The sequence below is a fragment of the Suricata suricatta genome, chromosome 1 (genome assembly GCF_006229205.1).
Source record: "Suricata suricatta isolate VVHF042 chromosome 1, meerkat_22Aug2017_6uvM2_HiC, whole genome shotgun sequence".
Classification (NCBI taxonomy): domain Eukaryota; kingdom Metazoa; phylum Chordata; class Mammalia; order Carnivora; family Herpestidae; genus Suricata; species Suricata suricatta.
In genome coordinates, this window is record NC_043700.1 from 162,448,802 (window position 1) to 162,463,913 (window position 15,112).

The 15,112-nt window shown below is 35.7% G+C and overlaps 1 protein-coding gene across 2 annotated transcripts in view; it reads left to right on the forward strand.

Moving 5' to 3' along the window:
• Positions 1-15,112, forward strand: part of PDS5A (PDS5 cohesin associated factor A) — a 133,318-nt gene that overhangs the window by 107,470 nt on the left and 10,736 nt on the right. For both annotated transcript variants that reach the window (XM_029947030.1, XM_029947037.1), the window contains exons 27-31: positions 7,215-7,347; positions 7,972-8,091; positions 11,960-12,022; positions 12,778-12,923; positions 14,295-14,403. In XM_029947030.1, the coding sequence (XP_029802890.1) occupies positions 7,215-7,347; positions 7,972-8,091; positions 11,960-12,022; positions 12,778-12,923; positions 14,295-14,403 (571 nt within the window). The remainder of the gene's footprint in view (positions 1-7,214; positions 7,348-7,971; positions 8,092-11,959; positions 12,023-12,777; positions 12,924-14,294; positions 14,404-15,112) is intronic.

The window sequence follows — 15,112 nt, forward strand, 5'->3', positions numbered from 1 at the left end:
CTACTTTAGCTCAGGTCATTATCTCACAGTTCATGAGTTTAATTAAGCCCTATGTTAAAAAAATAATAATAATAATTAAGCCCTATGTTGGGCTCTGGCTGACAGCTCAGAGCCTGGAACCTGCTTTGGGTTCTGTGTCTCCCTCTCTCTCTCTGCCTCTCCCCTACTCACACTGTTTCTCTCTCTCTCAAAGATAAATAAACATTTTAAAAAGCCTTTTTTTAATAAAATATGATTTTTTTTTTTGAGGGATGCCTGGGTGGCTCATTTGGGTGAGATTCTGACTCTTGATTTTTGCTCAGGTCATGATCTCACAGTTTGTGAGTCAAACCCCACATTGGGTTCCATGCTGACATTGAGGAGCCTACTTGGGATTCTGTCTCTCTGCCCTTCCCCTTGTGTCTCCCTTTCTCTCTCTCTCTCTCAAAATAAAGAAACATTTAAAAATATAATAATAAAAGTATTATGATTTTTGTATGTATGACATTAAACTGTATTCCTAATATTATTTAAGGTTGTAATCGACATTTATCTCTGCCTCCTATAGCTTTTGTCACTGAAATTGTGTCAGTATCTTAATTGCAAGAGATGTTATCCTATCCAACATTACTGTTAAGCATTGGACTATGAACTCCTTACATTTTGAAGGCTTGTCATTTCATTGTTCTTGCTCCCAATACATCATTCCAGTAATATTGTCTTCCTGTTTGAAATGCTTGAAAAATATAAACTTTTTTTTAGGGTTTTTAGTGGGTCTATATTTTAAGACACCACATAATGAGATTTTAGGGGACTTCTGGTCTAGTCACAATGATGTGACTAAAAACTTTACTTCTCTGGCCTTCAATTGCCTTATTCATAAAATGAAGGAGATAAAATAGATACTTCCTAAAATGTCTTACAATTCTAATTTTTATTAAATGTTTACATCTATATTTATAATTTTTTTCTTTAAAATCTTTTAGTTTGGAGTTTCCCAGAAAATACTTCCATAAAGTTAAAATCTGATGTATGTGTTTGCCTACAACATGAGGTCTGTAATAGAGGACATTTTAGCCATATTTCAGTTGCAAAGCAGTCATGTGGAAGACAGATTAGACTTAAGAGAAGAAGCTATGATATGGGAAGAGAATATGGATGTACAAGAAGTAATTGGGAGTTAGAAGTGAAATCACTGGCACTTTTTGTTGTTCTGTTAGTATGCCACATTTTTAATACCTTTAAGCAATTATTTTAAGTTACCATGTAATTTGAAGTGTTAAATAATATATTTTTCAAACTGTGGTTATTTAACTTTGTGGAAATTATTAACTTACTGTGTCACTATTTGCTTTGGCTATTCAGGGTCTTTTATGGTTTCATAAAAATTTTAGAATAATTTCTTTTAATTCTGTGGGAAAATGCCATTGGAATATTGACAAGGATTGTACTGAATCGGTAGGTTGCTTTGAATAGTTTGGACATCTAAAAAAATTTTTTTAATGTTTTTAATTTTGAGAGAGAGACGGAGACAGAGTATGAGTGGGAGCGAAACAGAGAGAGAAGGAGACACAGAATCTGAAGCAGGCTCCAGGCTCCGAGCTGTCAGCACAGAGCCCAACGTGGGGCTCGAACTCACGAACTGTGAGATCGTGACCTAAGCCTAAGCTTAACTGACTGAACCACTCAGGCACACCTAGTTTAGATATTTTAACAATATTCTTTCAGTCCATGAACACAGAATATCTTTCCATTTATTTGTGTATTCTTCAGTATCTTTCATTAGTGTTTTCTGGTTTTCAGTATGGGTCAGAAGCATCACTGTGGTCAAGAAAAGATAGCTCTATGGGCGTCTGGGTGGCTCATTCGACTAAGCGTCCGACTTTGGCTCAGGTCATGATCTCACGTTCGTGGGTTTGAGCCCCGCATCGGGCTCTGTGCTGACAGCTCAGAGCCTGGAGCCTGCTTCCGATTCTGTGTCTCCCTCTCTCTCTCTGCCCCTCCCCCGCTCATGCTCTGTCTGTCTCAAAAATAAATAAAAACATTTTCAAAAATTTAAAGACAATACTCATTAAAAAAAAAAAAGGTAGCTCTATAGCATGAGAAATTGAGGGGTTGCATAATCTATCAAAACTACTTTTTTATTCCCTTTATCAATAGTTCTCTTCTTTACCAAAATGATATATAGTCGTACTTTAAAATACATAGAATTAAATTCAGTCTATCAATAACTATTATACTACTTTGTGAATCAGTCAGTCTTGATTAACAGAAGTGTTACCTCTTTATGGACTCCTAAGAATTAATTAAATCAGAAAGATTTAATTACAAAAGACAATTTAAGCTTTTCATTTGCCATATTTTAGTCATAATATATTTAAAGTTAACATTAGAAATTTTAGTTCCTTGGCATTACTATTTTTTTATTATTTTTTTAAATGTTTATTCATGTTTGATGTAGAAAGAGCACAAGTGTGGGAGTGGCATAGAAAGAAAGGGAGATACAGGATCTGAAGCAGGCTCCAGGCTCTGAGCTGTCAGCACAGAGCCTGACGCAGGGCTCAGACTCTCAAACCACTAAGTCATGACCTGAGCTGAAGTCCAACGCTTAACCAACTAAGCCACCTAGGTGACCCAGTATTACTATTATTTTACTTTGAAAATGATCCCTAGGGGCGCCTGGGTGGCTCAGACGGTTGAGTGTCCGACTTCGGTTCAGGTCAGATCTCACGTTTGTGGGTTCGAGCCCCGTGTCAGGCTCTGTGCTGACAGCTAGCTCAGAGCCTGGAGCCTGCTTCAGATTCTGTGTCTCCCTCTCTCTGCCCCTGCCCACTCACACTCTGTCTCTGTCTCAAAAATAAATAAAAACATTAAAAAAAATTAAAAGAAAAAAAGAAAATGATCCGTAGCCACCTCCTTATTCCAAAAAAAGTGAGAGAATTTCTTGATCTTTTACATTGTGTGGGATTTAGTTGGGAGAATTTTGTGTATTCTAATTAGAATTGTGTTAATTCATTATTTTATATTTTTGAAATTCTTCAGTTGCCATATTAAAGAAACGCAGTATTATAATGATTTGAGCTTGGATTGTGTCACCAAATAGATTTTTCTGCATATTCTACCGTTTTACCAGTTGTGTGAACTTACTTCATGTCACTTAATTTCTCTGTGCCTTGATGTTCATATTTGTAAAATTATAATAGTAAGTTGTTGTGAGGATTGATTGAAGGAGATAGTATGTGTAAAATAATCAAACACTGGTTGGCATATTTAAAAAAAAGTCTTTCACCTCCTTGACTAACTGTATTACCTGGATGTTACTCTTTTTGATGTAATTATAAATGGGAATGTTTCCTTAATTTCTCTTTCTAATAATTATTAGTGAAAAAAATATAACAGATTTTTTTGTATTGATTTTGTATTCTGCAACTTTAATATGTTTCTTCTAATAGTTTTTTGATGGAGTCTTTAGGGATTTTTATGTATAATATCGTCTCATCTGCAGCTAATGACAGTTTTACTACTTCTTTTCCAGTTGTCTTTTCTTTCTTTTTCTTATCTAATTGTTCTGGCTAGGACTTCCAAATACTTTGTGAATAAAAGTGGTGATTCACACATCTTTGTCTTGTTCCTAATACTAAAAGGAAAATCTTTCACCTTTTCACCATTGAGTATGAAGTTGTATGTGGTCTTTATTATGTTGTAGTATGTTCCTTCTATAACCATTTGAGTTTTTATCATAAATGGATGTTGAATTTTGTTAAGAACTTTTTCTGCATCAATTAGAGAGGATCATGATTTGTATCCTCCATTTTGTTAATGTGGTATACTACATTGATTAATTTGTGGATGTTGAACCATCCTTGCATCCCTGGAATAAATCCCACTCAGTCATGGTGTACGAACCTTTTAATGTATTGTTAATTCAGTTTGCTAATATTGTTTTGAGGATTTTTGCATCTATGCTAATCAGGAATATTGGCCTATAGTTAACGTTTCTTGTGGCATCCTTGTCTGGTTTTGGTATCAGGATAGTACTGGCCTCATAAAATGATTTTGGAAGAGATTCTTCCTCTTCTCTTTGTTGCACAAATTTGAAAAGGTTTTAATTCTTCTTTGAATGTTTGGTATAATTCACCAGTGAAGCTTTATGCTAAACTTTTGCTTGTTGGAAGGTTTTCAGTTACTACTAATTCAATTTCCTTTCTAGTAATTGGTCTTTCAGATTTTGTTTCTTCATGGTTTAGTCTTGGGAAGTTGTATATTTCTAGGAATTTTCCATTCTAGGTTGTCCAGTTTGTTAGCATATATTTTTTCATAGCATTTTCTTATTATCCTTTGTATTTCTGTGGTATCAGTCATAAATCTCCTTTCATTTCTGATTCTGAGTCCTTTTTTGGGGGGAGTCAATCTAGCTAAAGATTTGTCCGTTTTGTTTACCTTTTCTTTTTTTTGATGTTTTAATTATTTTTCAGAGACAGAGTGTGAGTGGGGGAGGGGCAGAGAAAGGGAGACAGAATCTGAAGCAGGCTCTGGGCATCAGACTGTCAGCACAGAGCCCAGCGCAGGGCTTGAACCCATGAACTGCAACATCCTGACCTGAGCCAAAGTCAGACACTCAACTGACTGAGCCACCCAGGTGCCCCGATTTTGTTTATCTTTTCACAGAATGAGCTCTTAGTCTCATCAGATTTGTTCTATTGTTATTTTATCTATTTCACTTATTTCTGCTCTATTTTTGTTATTTCTGTCTACTAATTTGGGGCTTCATTTCTTCTTTTTTTCCCCATGGTTCTTTGAGATGTAAAATTAGTTTGTTTTTGTGACTTTTTATGTTTCTTGAGGTAGGCATTTATAGCTAGCAACTTCTCTGTTGGAACTGCTTTTACTGTGTCCCAGAAATTTTGGTATATTTCCATTTTGTTGGTCTCAAGATACAGCTTTTATTTCTCTTTTGATTTCTTCCTTGACTCCTCAGTCGTTCAGTAGCATAGTGTTGAACCTGTACATATTTGTGAATTTTTCAGTTTTCTTAGTGTAATTTTGTAGTTTCAAACCATTGAATCAGAAAAGATGCTTGATGTCATTTCAGTCTTAAACTCATTAAGACTTCCTTTGTGTTGGGATGCATAGGTAGCTCAGGGGGCTGAGCATTTGACTTTGGCTCAGGTCATGATCTCACAGTTGGTGAGTTTAAGCCCCGCATCAGGCTTACTGCTGTCAGCAGAGAGCCCTGCTTTGAATTCTCTGTCTTCGGGTCTCTTATCCACTCCACTTGCACTCTCTCTCCCTTTCTCTTAAAAATAAACATTAAAAAAAATACTTGCTTTGTAGTCAAACATATGATCTTAAAAAATGTTCCATGTGCACTTAAGGAAAACGTGTATTTGTTGCTTTTGTACGGAATGTTCTGTAAATATGTTAAGACCATCTGGTCTAACATGTTATTTAAGACTGGTATCTTGTTATTGGTTTTTCTGTCTGGATGATCTGTTCGTTAATGTAATTGGGGTATTAGAGGCCCCATATATTATGAATTATATAAATAGGATTATGGTATTTCTATTTCTCTTAGGTATAAAAGCAAAGCTAATATTTGCTTTATGTATTTAGGTCCTTCTATGTTGGGTACATAAATATTTACATAGGCCCCTTTCTCATGTAACACCCTTTTTTGGGTCTTATTACAGTCTTTGTTTTAAAGTGTATTTTGTCTGGTGGGGCTACTGGGGGGCTCAGTGAGTTAAATGTCCAACTCTTGATCTTAGCTCAGATCTTGATCTCAGAGTCATGTGAGTTGAAGCCCCATGTTAGGCTCCATGCTGAATGTGAAGCCTACTTTAAAAAAAATTGGGGCACCTGGATGGCATAGTCAGTTGAGCGTCCGACTTCAGCTCAAGTCATGATCTCACAGATGTGAGTTCGAGCCCTGCGTTGGGCTCTGTGCTGACAGCTCAGAGCCTGGAGCCTGCTTTGGATTTGTTCTCTCTCTGTTCCTTCCTGCTCACTCGCTCTCGCTCGCTCTCTCTCTCAAAAAACATACATTAAATATTTTTTTTAATTCATAAAGTCACATAAAAAAGGAATTACAGGGGCGCCTGGGTGGTTCAGTCGGTTAAGCATCCGACTTTGGCTCAGGTCATGATCTCATAGTCCATGAGTTCAAGCCCCACGTTGGGCTCTGTACTGACAGCTCAGAGCCTGGAGCCTGTTTCAGATTCTGTGTCTCCCTCTCTTTCTGCTTCTCCCCTGCTCATGCTCTGTCTCTCTCTCAAAATAAAGACATTAAAAAATTTTTTACAAAAAAAAAGGAATTACAAACTGAAAATATAGTAATGCTGGCTTTTGTATTTACTTATGTGGTTGTGTTTACTAGTGTTCTTTATTCTTACAGCTTTAAGTTACTGTCTGGTGTAAGTTACTGTCTGGTGTCCTTTTATTTCAGCTTGAAGGACTCAGTTTAATATTCTTTTAAAACAGGTCTACTGAAGGTGAACTCCATTAACCTAGTGCTAAATTTTCCCCTTATCGTAGTCTCTTAAAACATTTACATAGAATATAGGCAAAGAAGTATGCATACATTATCATCATATGATTTCTCCCCTGTTGATGCAGTAAAACAGTAAGTCCCATGGCTGCTTGAGAGCCATCCTAGGAACTTACTACAGACAGGCCTTACTAGATGTCGATTTAGGCTCCCCAGGGATTCTAATGTTGATCCTGATTTGGGAGTTAATTTTACTTAGAAATTTGGGTGTACCCGTCAGATAATAGTATTCAGTAACAAATAGAAAACAGCAAAAATAGTTTGAGATGCGACTGCTTAGCTGAATGCCTGGTTACTGTGCACATCCGCCTCATAGCACGTGCAATTCAGAGGCATGTCACAGCCGAATCACATACAAATCCTAGACCTACAGAGTTTGCAAATAGTCAAAATGGGAAGGCTTTGCTGTCAGCTGGTTTCCTCATCACTGCTGGGCAATGATACATGTCAAATCATCTAAATGTTTATGGAATACCTGTAGAATGGATCTTTACATGCCTCATGAAACTGTCAGACTTTCTCATATTAAGCTATGTTTTCATTTTTAATGTTTTATTTTATGGTTTATTTATATTTTACTCTAATTTTGTTATATTCAGACAACAGACCTTCCCAATAAAATATTTAGTCCATTATATAAAACACCTATATTTAGTCTCTTTTTAATAGGCAAATGTCTATCATTTAGGTGCCTATGGTTCATGCTTGAAGTTTTAATGACAAAGAATGAAAACAATAGCCATGCCTTTATGAAGAAGATGGCAGAGAATATCAAGCTAACAAAAGATGCCCAATCTCCAGATGAATCCAAGACAAATGAAGTAAGATATGTATTTGGCCAGTGGGTATTTAGATCATTAAAGGAAAAAATATTATGGTCCTTGTCCCACTTATTTTTCTTATTCTGTAATATATGTTAGATTCCAGAATGTTTATAAAAATATATATTTATGGCCAGTTTTACTGTATTTTATTACAATTGAGTTCTATTATTTGAGACATGTTTATTACCCTGAAGAAGGACATTAAAACTTCTACAGAGCAGGGAGGTAAGAACTAATAAAACTTACCACTCTGCTATTGTATGACCTTTTACCATACGTATAGACAAGTAGATACTCCTTTTCCTTTGGTTTGGTGTATTTGGGTTTTTTTTTTATTTGTTTACATCCAAGTTAGTTAGCATATAGTATAATAATGGTTTCAGGAGGTTTATTTGTTTTTAATGCATACTCAGCATTCATTTAATTAAGGTAAAGGGTTTTTTTGTTGTTTACCAGAAAGCTACATAAGAAGTGCAAAACACATATGTGAAATGTTGAAGGAATAAATAATATCCACATATCCCTCTTTTGATTTCATTTTGTACATTGGCTAGAATTGGTGCTTGTGCTTATTTTGTACTACTGAAAGTGACATATGATGTTTCTTTCTTTCCTCCCTAGAAACTTTATACAGTATGTGATGTGGCTCTGTGTGTTATTAATAGTAAAAGTGCTTTGTGCAATGCAGACTCACCAAAGGATCCAGTCCTTCCAATGAAATTTTTTACACAACCTGAAAAGGTAATTTTTTTCTCTTCATTGTTCTACCACATTAAACTGATATTTTTTAATGTTTGTTTATTTTTGAGGGAGGGAGGGAGGGAGGAAGACACAGAATCTGAAGCCTGCTCCAGGCTCTGAACTGTCAGCAAAGAGCCTGATCCAGGGCTCAAACCCACAAACTGTGATATCATGACCTGAGCCAAAATTGAATGCTTAACCAACTAAGCCACCCAGGTGCCTTCACACTAAACTGATTTAGATTTCAGTTACCATCAACTCTAGTGCCATATACTAGATTGTCTTGAGTATATAGTATAAAAAATACCTCTTTGTATTTGTATCAAGGAATGGGTGCTTGTCTTCCAAAGCACTGAACAAATATCATTCTCACCTTACTGAGTAGGAAAATGCAAATCAACCTTGGTGGTAGTATTCTTATGTGAGCTATTCCTTCTGGATATTTCTAGTATGTAAGAAAAATTTTCAGATTTCTTGAATTATTTTAATCTTTATTAAAACTATTTTATCAGACAAGAAATAAAATGTTTGAGACAGTATAAGTCTGTATACATCTATATGAAGTAAAATGTTAGGATTAATGGAATTAGTCTTGGCAAATGATAAACCTGTATTCTAATCAACTACTTCTAACCTGAGGGACTTTAGACAAGTTAACTCTTCTAAGCCTCAGTTTCTTTCTCTAAAATGTAGGTGATAATATCTATGATTATTAATATTACATCTAGGTTTTAAGAGTTTGTAAAATAGTAAACATTCGATAAATAGTAATAATTATTACACAGTATATTTATTCTGCTGTCAACAAATTAAGTTTACCATGTAAGTAAATTTTCCAGCAACTGTAAAGCTCTTTATAGTTTTTCTAAATAATCAGAATTTAACAAAAATTTTTTAAGACTTCTAGTTATCTCCTTCTTTAAGGAAGTATTTTGAAGTTTTAACTTACCTGTGCTTTGTTTAAAAAACAGAATCATATTTTTTTTTTTAATTAAGTAGGCGCTATGCTCATTGTGGGGCTTGAACTCATAACCCTGAGACTAAGAGTCACATGCTCTGTGGGGCGCCTGGGTGCCTCAATTGGTTAAGCATCTGACTTCGGCTCAGGTCATAATCTCAGTTCGTGGGATCGAGCCCCATATCAGGCTCTGTACTGACAGCTCAGAGCCCGGGGCCTGCTTCAGATTGTGTGTGTGTGTGTGTGTGTGTCTTTCTGCCCCTCCCCCATTCATACTTGGTTTCTCTCTCTCAATAATTAATAATAACAAATAAATAAAAACAAAGTCACATGCTCTACCAACTGAGACAACCAGGTACACCCAGAATCGTAAATATTTTTAATTGGAAAAACTATGATATTTAAAATTTTCTTACACATTCTCGAACCTGAAGATATGCTTCAAGAGTATTCAGGGTAATACCATCCCCAAGAGAATTTTAGAAGACTATACCAGGAATTGCAGCTTCCTACTTTGAATGTCATACTTTGACAAATATTTTAAATGGATTTTAATGGTTTAGTATTCAGCATTTATTGTGCCTGGTTTTTGTTAAGAATAATAAAGATTGCAGTTATTTACCTCTGATTGAGTTTACTGGTCTTTATAAAGAGTCCTATGTAAGGGGCACCTGGGTGGCTCAGTTGGTTAAGCTTAGGGTCATATCTCACAGTTTGTGACTTTGAACCTCTCATCAGGCTCTCTTCTTTCAGTGCAGGGCCCACTTCAGATCTTCTGTCCCCCTCTATCTCTGCCTCTCTCTCTCTTTTTCAAATGAACATTTAAAAATATAATGAAATAAAATAAAATTTCAAAAAAATAGTACTACGTGAGCCCTGGAATTTAAATTTACTTTATTGTTGACCTAAAGAGAGAGAGAGTGATGGGGCACCTGGGTGGCTCAGCTGGTTTTACACAGCCAACTCTTGGTTTTGGCTCAGGTCATGATTTCATGATTCATTAGATTGATCCCATTATTTTTTTAATAAATATAAAGGAGACACCTGGGCGGTTCAGTTGGTTGAGTGTCTGATTTGGCTCAGGTCATGATCTCACAGTTGGTGGGTAGGGGTCTGCTTGAGATTCTTTGTCTCTGCTCCTCCCCATCCCGTCCCTATGCCCACCCCACCCCCATCTCTCTCTCTCTCTCTCTCTCTCTCTCTCTCTCTCAAAATAAATAAACTTTAAAAAAAATAAAAAGATTTAAATTACTGTTTGTCACTATACCTAATTTAAGTTGGGGCTTTTTTGGATATCGGATACTTAGTGTTTAACCTTCTCAAAAAGAGCTAGTTTTTTCTGGTTTCAGTGAACAGCTTTCCTCATTTCCTGTTGCTTTTAATCCAGTATAAATTCAAATACTGGAAGACTAGGCATAGTAAGATGAGCCTAGCGAGGCTGTCGTAAGTATCTTCATGAATAAAGTGAATGAACTTAGGTGCCTAACTTTTATAACAATTATTGTAGCTTCATAAAAGCCTTTGTGCCCCATGCCCCTCCCCCCCGCCCCCCAATTAAAAGAAGGAAGGGAAGAAAGAATAAAGATAATAGCTTTGCCTGGAACACATGCCAAAGTTATGATTTCTTTCTTTTTTTTTTTTAATATTTTATTTATTTTTGAGAGAGAGAGACCGCGTGAGCAGGGGAAGGGCAGAGAGAGAGGGAGACACAGAATTCAAAGACAGACTCCAGGCTCTGAGCTAGCTGTCAGCACAGAGCCCTATGCCGGGCTCGAACCCACAAGCCACAAGATCATGAGCTGCGCCAAAGTCAAACGCTCAGCCGACTAAGCCACCCAGGCGCCCCCCAAAAAATTGTGATTTCTTTATAGGCACATTTAAGCCATCAGTTCTTTCCTGTGACACCAATATGAAGGTAGACTTAGAAAAGAAAAAATAACTATTAAGAGCTATTAAAAAATCAATAAATTTCAAGGCGCCTGAGTGTCTCAGTCAGTTGAGTGGCAGACTCTTGATTTCAGCTCAGATCATGATCTCATAGTTTGTGACATCTAGCCCCACATTGGGTTCTGTGCTGAAGTACACAGGGCCTGCTTCTGATTCTCTCTTTCTCTCCCTCTCTCTCCGCCCCAGTTCATGTTCACTCTCTCTCAAAATAAACAAACTGGAAAATTTTTTTTAAAAATTAATGAACTTCTTGGTCATAGTAAATCATTTTACTTATATGACACCATTGTGGTTTATTTGTGTGCTGTTCCCAAGACATTTAACAGAAGCATCAAAGAATTCTTAAGTTTTACATAAAACTTGCAACAGTCCATCAGTGTCCACATTAGGTTTGATTCATTTGTTAACTAGTAAATATCACTGCCTTCAAAGAACATTACAATTCACTGCATTATATTTTGGCAGTATATTTACCTATGTGATTTGGACAGTCTTCTTATGGTTCTAAGAAACACAATAGTTTTAATTAAAGGGCAGATTTTTTTTTAATGAAGATAACCTTCTTGAGATCCAGGGTGGAGTTACTTTAGTGAATATTAAGTGCCTAATATGTGCATTGTACCATTTTGGATGCTTTGGGAATCCCAGAAGAAGTCGATTTTATAATAGAGTGGAGGAAGAAGTTCAAGTAATAGACTGGAGACTGTTTGCCCTAAACTATATGGAGGAAAAATAGGACTGTGTTTTATTTAAAATATGATTTAAGTAATTAAGCTCTGATATTTGCTACTTCTTAATATGTCACTGAGTTAAAGCTAAACTTAATGATGTCATTCACTTAATATGCTTTATTTGAAGAACTGATATATATGCTAGCCCAAATGTAATTGTAAGCACAATGTCTGAGAAGTCTTATTTGGACAGTAAAAATAGACCTGTTCACTTTGATTTTGTTTTTGATAGGACTTCTGTAATGACAAGAGTTATATTTCAGAGGAGACCAGAGTACTTCTGTTAACAGGAAAGGTATTATGTAGTAGATAACTTGGAAATTGTTCTCTCATGTGTATATTATTTCTGGTGTTCTTTCAAAGTAACCTTTAAATGTCCCATGGATTTCTATCTTCCTGATTCTTAGGGATTGTATTGTGGATTATAGCATCTTAAAGCATTTGTACTCTAAGGCTTTATTCTGCCATAAATGACCCTTTTGAATTACAGCCATGAATTTTCATCAGTATTAGTAGGCTTCAAGTTACATAGACTTCACAAAGCAGATTTTCTTGAAAAGTGTGATAATAAATTTAGAGGTGTAAGATTAAAAAATAATTTTTAAGTATTAATGAGTTAGACAATTAACATTCTATAAAAGTAGCATGACACCTAAAATAAAAGAATTAAAAGCAAAAGAAATTTAGTTTTTGATAAAAACAGTGTCTAAACTATTACTATATGCTTTTAATAGTTTATTTCTAAGACATTTCATTATGTCTTAGTTATTATGTACTTCGCTGTGTTTCAGGAGCACTGTTTATTTTGATTGAGCAATAAGGAATAATTAAATAATTGCCTAGTTATTTTTAAGAGAAGTAATGCTTGTGACTTAATTCAGACAAACCCAATTTTGCAAAATTATCATTTCTAATAAATTTAGGATTTAACTTTCCAAAGTAACAACAATTCCTTGGCTGAGGCTAAACAGTATCTTTTACATGTGTCTTAAATTTATATGAATTCCTCACCGTAAGGTATAAAATGACATGTATATGTATAATTTTTAGCCAAAACCTGCTGGAGTACTAGGGGCAGTAAACAAGCCTTTATCAGCAACAGGAAGGAAACCATATGTTAGAAGCACTGGAGGTGAGACTGGAAGCAACATTAATGTAAATTCAGAGCTGAACCCTTCAACCGGAAACCGATCAAGGCAAGTGTTTTCTCCAGTGGTTTGTGTTACTATCACTCACTACTTGGTTCATCTTTTAATTTTTACCTAAAGCACTATATCACAAAGATGGACTTTAAGAAACATTTTGGTATAAAATAATGGTCCTGAGTTTTAGTATAATTACTGGTGGAAATCCAGAGTGTACCATTACATTATAAAACCATGGGGCGCCTGGGTGGCTCAAGTCGGCTGAGTGTCTGACTTCAGCTCAGGTCATGATCTCACTGTCCGTGGGTTCGAGCCCTGCATCGGGTTCTGTGTTGGCTCAGAGCCTGGAGCCTGTTTCAAAATCTGTGTCTCCCTCTCTCTCTGCCCCTCCCCCACTTGTGCTCTGTCTCTATCTAAAAAATAACCCCCCCCCCAAAAAAAAATTTTTTTTACATTGTAAAACCGTATAACATTCTACATGTAAAAATGTTAAATGGAACAAATATAAGAATTTCTAATATATTATTACTAACTTATATGGAAATGTTTATATAAGAAAACTTAGCACAGGAAAGCTATGAATATATAACTTGAAACTGAATTTATATGCTTTTTAATTTTTAACTCAAATTAGTATAGCATGAGTTAAGATGACATTGTTACGACTTTCTACTTAATAAGAATATTCCATGCTTATTTTAACATGACAAATTTTTGCCATGTTAGCTATTGCATAAAAATTTCCACCACACCCCACTCCTAAAAACACTAAAAATTGAAGCTTTTAAAGATTTTATTCTTACTCTTGGAATTTTAAGTATAAATTCAGTTGATGGTATTTTAAACACATTAGAACCCCAAAATATAAAGTAAATTAACACGGAACATCTGTGGTTTACAGAAATGGTGGGTTTCCAATCACCCCCACTGTGGCCTCTTCTTCCAGCCCCCTTCCCTTGCAAAGCATTCAGAACACAGACCAGAGGGTCACCTGACTGACTCTTGATCTCAAGGTTGTAAGTTTCAGCCCCACAGTGAGTGTAGAGATTACTTAAAAATAAAATCTTGAAGGAAAAAAAAAACAGACGAAACAACTATACTATACACTCCTTTATTTTTGTTTTGTTTTAGGGTTTCCACCCCCTAGAGAAATTCTTAAAATAGTTGTGTTATTTTATTTCTTGACAACTAATCTTTCCTTTCAGGTGGTTTTAGGCAGTCATTTGTGTCTTTCATTAGTAAGGTTAAATGGCATCTATAACACAATAAAATAGAGCAATAGCCTATAACCACAGAAGATCTGAATCTTGCTAATGTTGCTTCATTTGACTGAGCCTCTGTTTCCTTATTGGTATAGCGAGAGGGTAAACCTTCTGTCCAAGTAGTGAAATAAAGAAGCTTTGGTTTATTTTTCTTCAACAGGGAACAGAGTTCAGAGGCAGTAGAAACTGGAGTTAGTGAAAATGAAGAGAATCCTGTGAGAATTATTTCTGTCACTCCTGTAAAGAATATTGATCCAGTAAAAAATAAGGTAAATTTTTAAGTCTTTTTTTAATGTTTTATTTATCTTTGAGACAGAGAGAGACAGAGCATGAGCGGGGAGGGACAGAGAGAGAGGGAGATACAGAATTGGGAGCAGGCTCCAGGCTCTGAGCTGTCAGCACAGAACCCGACAACCCACAAACGTGAGATCATGACCTGAGCCAAAGTCGGAGGCTCAGCTGACTGAGCCCCCAAGGCGCCCTGGTAAATTTTTAAATTTAACAAGTGGATTTCGTCCAGAAATTCTTATTACAGTGTCATGGTAGAGGTTAAGAAACCCATACTAAACAAGTCAATATATACTACATAGTCTACATTTGTATATACCACCTCTTGCTGTATTTATTGTGTTTCACTCCAGAAAATGAGTCTTCCTACATCCACTCATTTCAAGAGTTTCTCTAAGTTTCCATTTAACTGTAGAATGAAACTGATAACTTACCTCAGTAGGAATGGCATGGAAATACTATTACTTCTTTTCCCACAGAATCATATTCTTGACACATTTATCTTTTTATTGCCCACCATATATATATACACACATACATATAGTATTCTTCAAATGTTTTAGGAATCGCTCTCAGTTTCATAAACTACAGGGCTGTACCGTTATTCCACAACAACTGAAGTGTCCAACTCAAACTGAATAGATGAGGATACATTTTTAGATTCATCACCATTCAGCCTCTTGCTGTTTA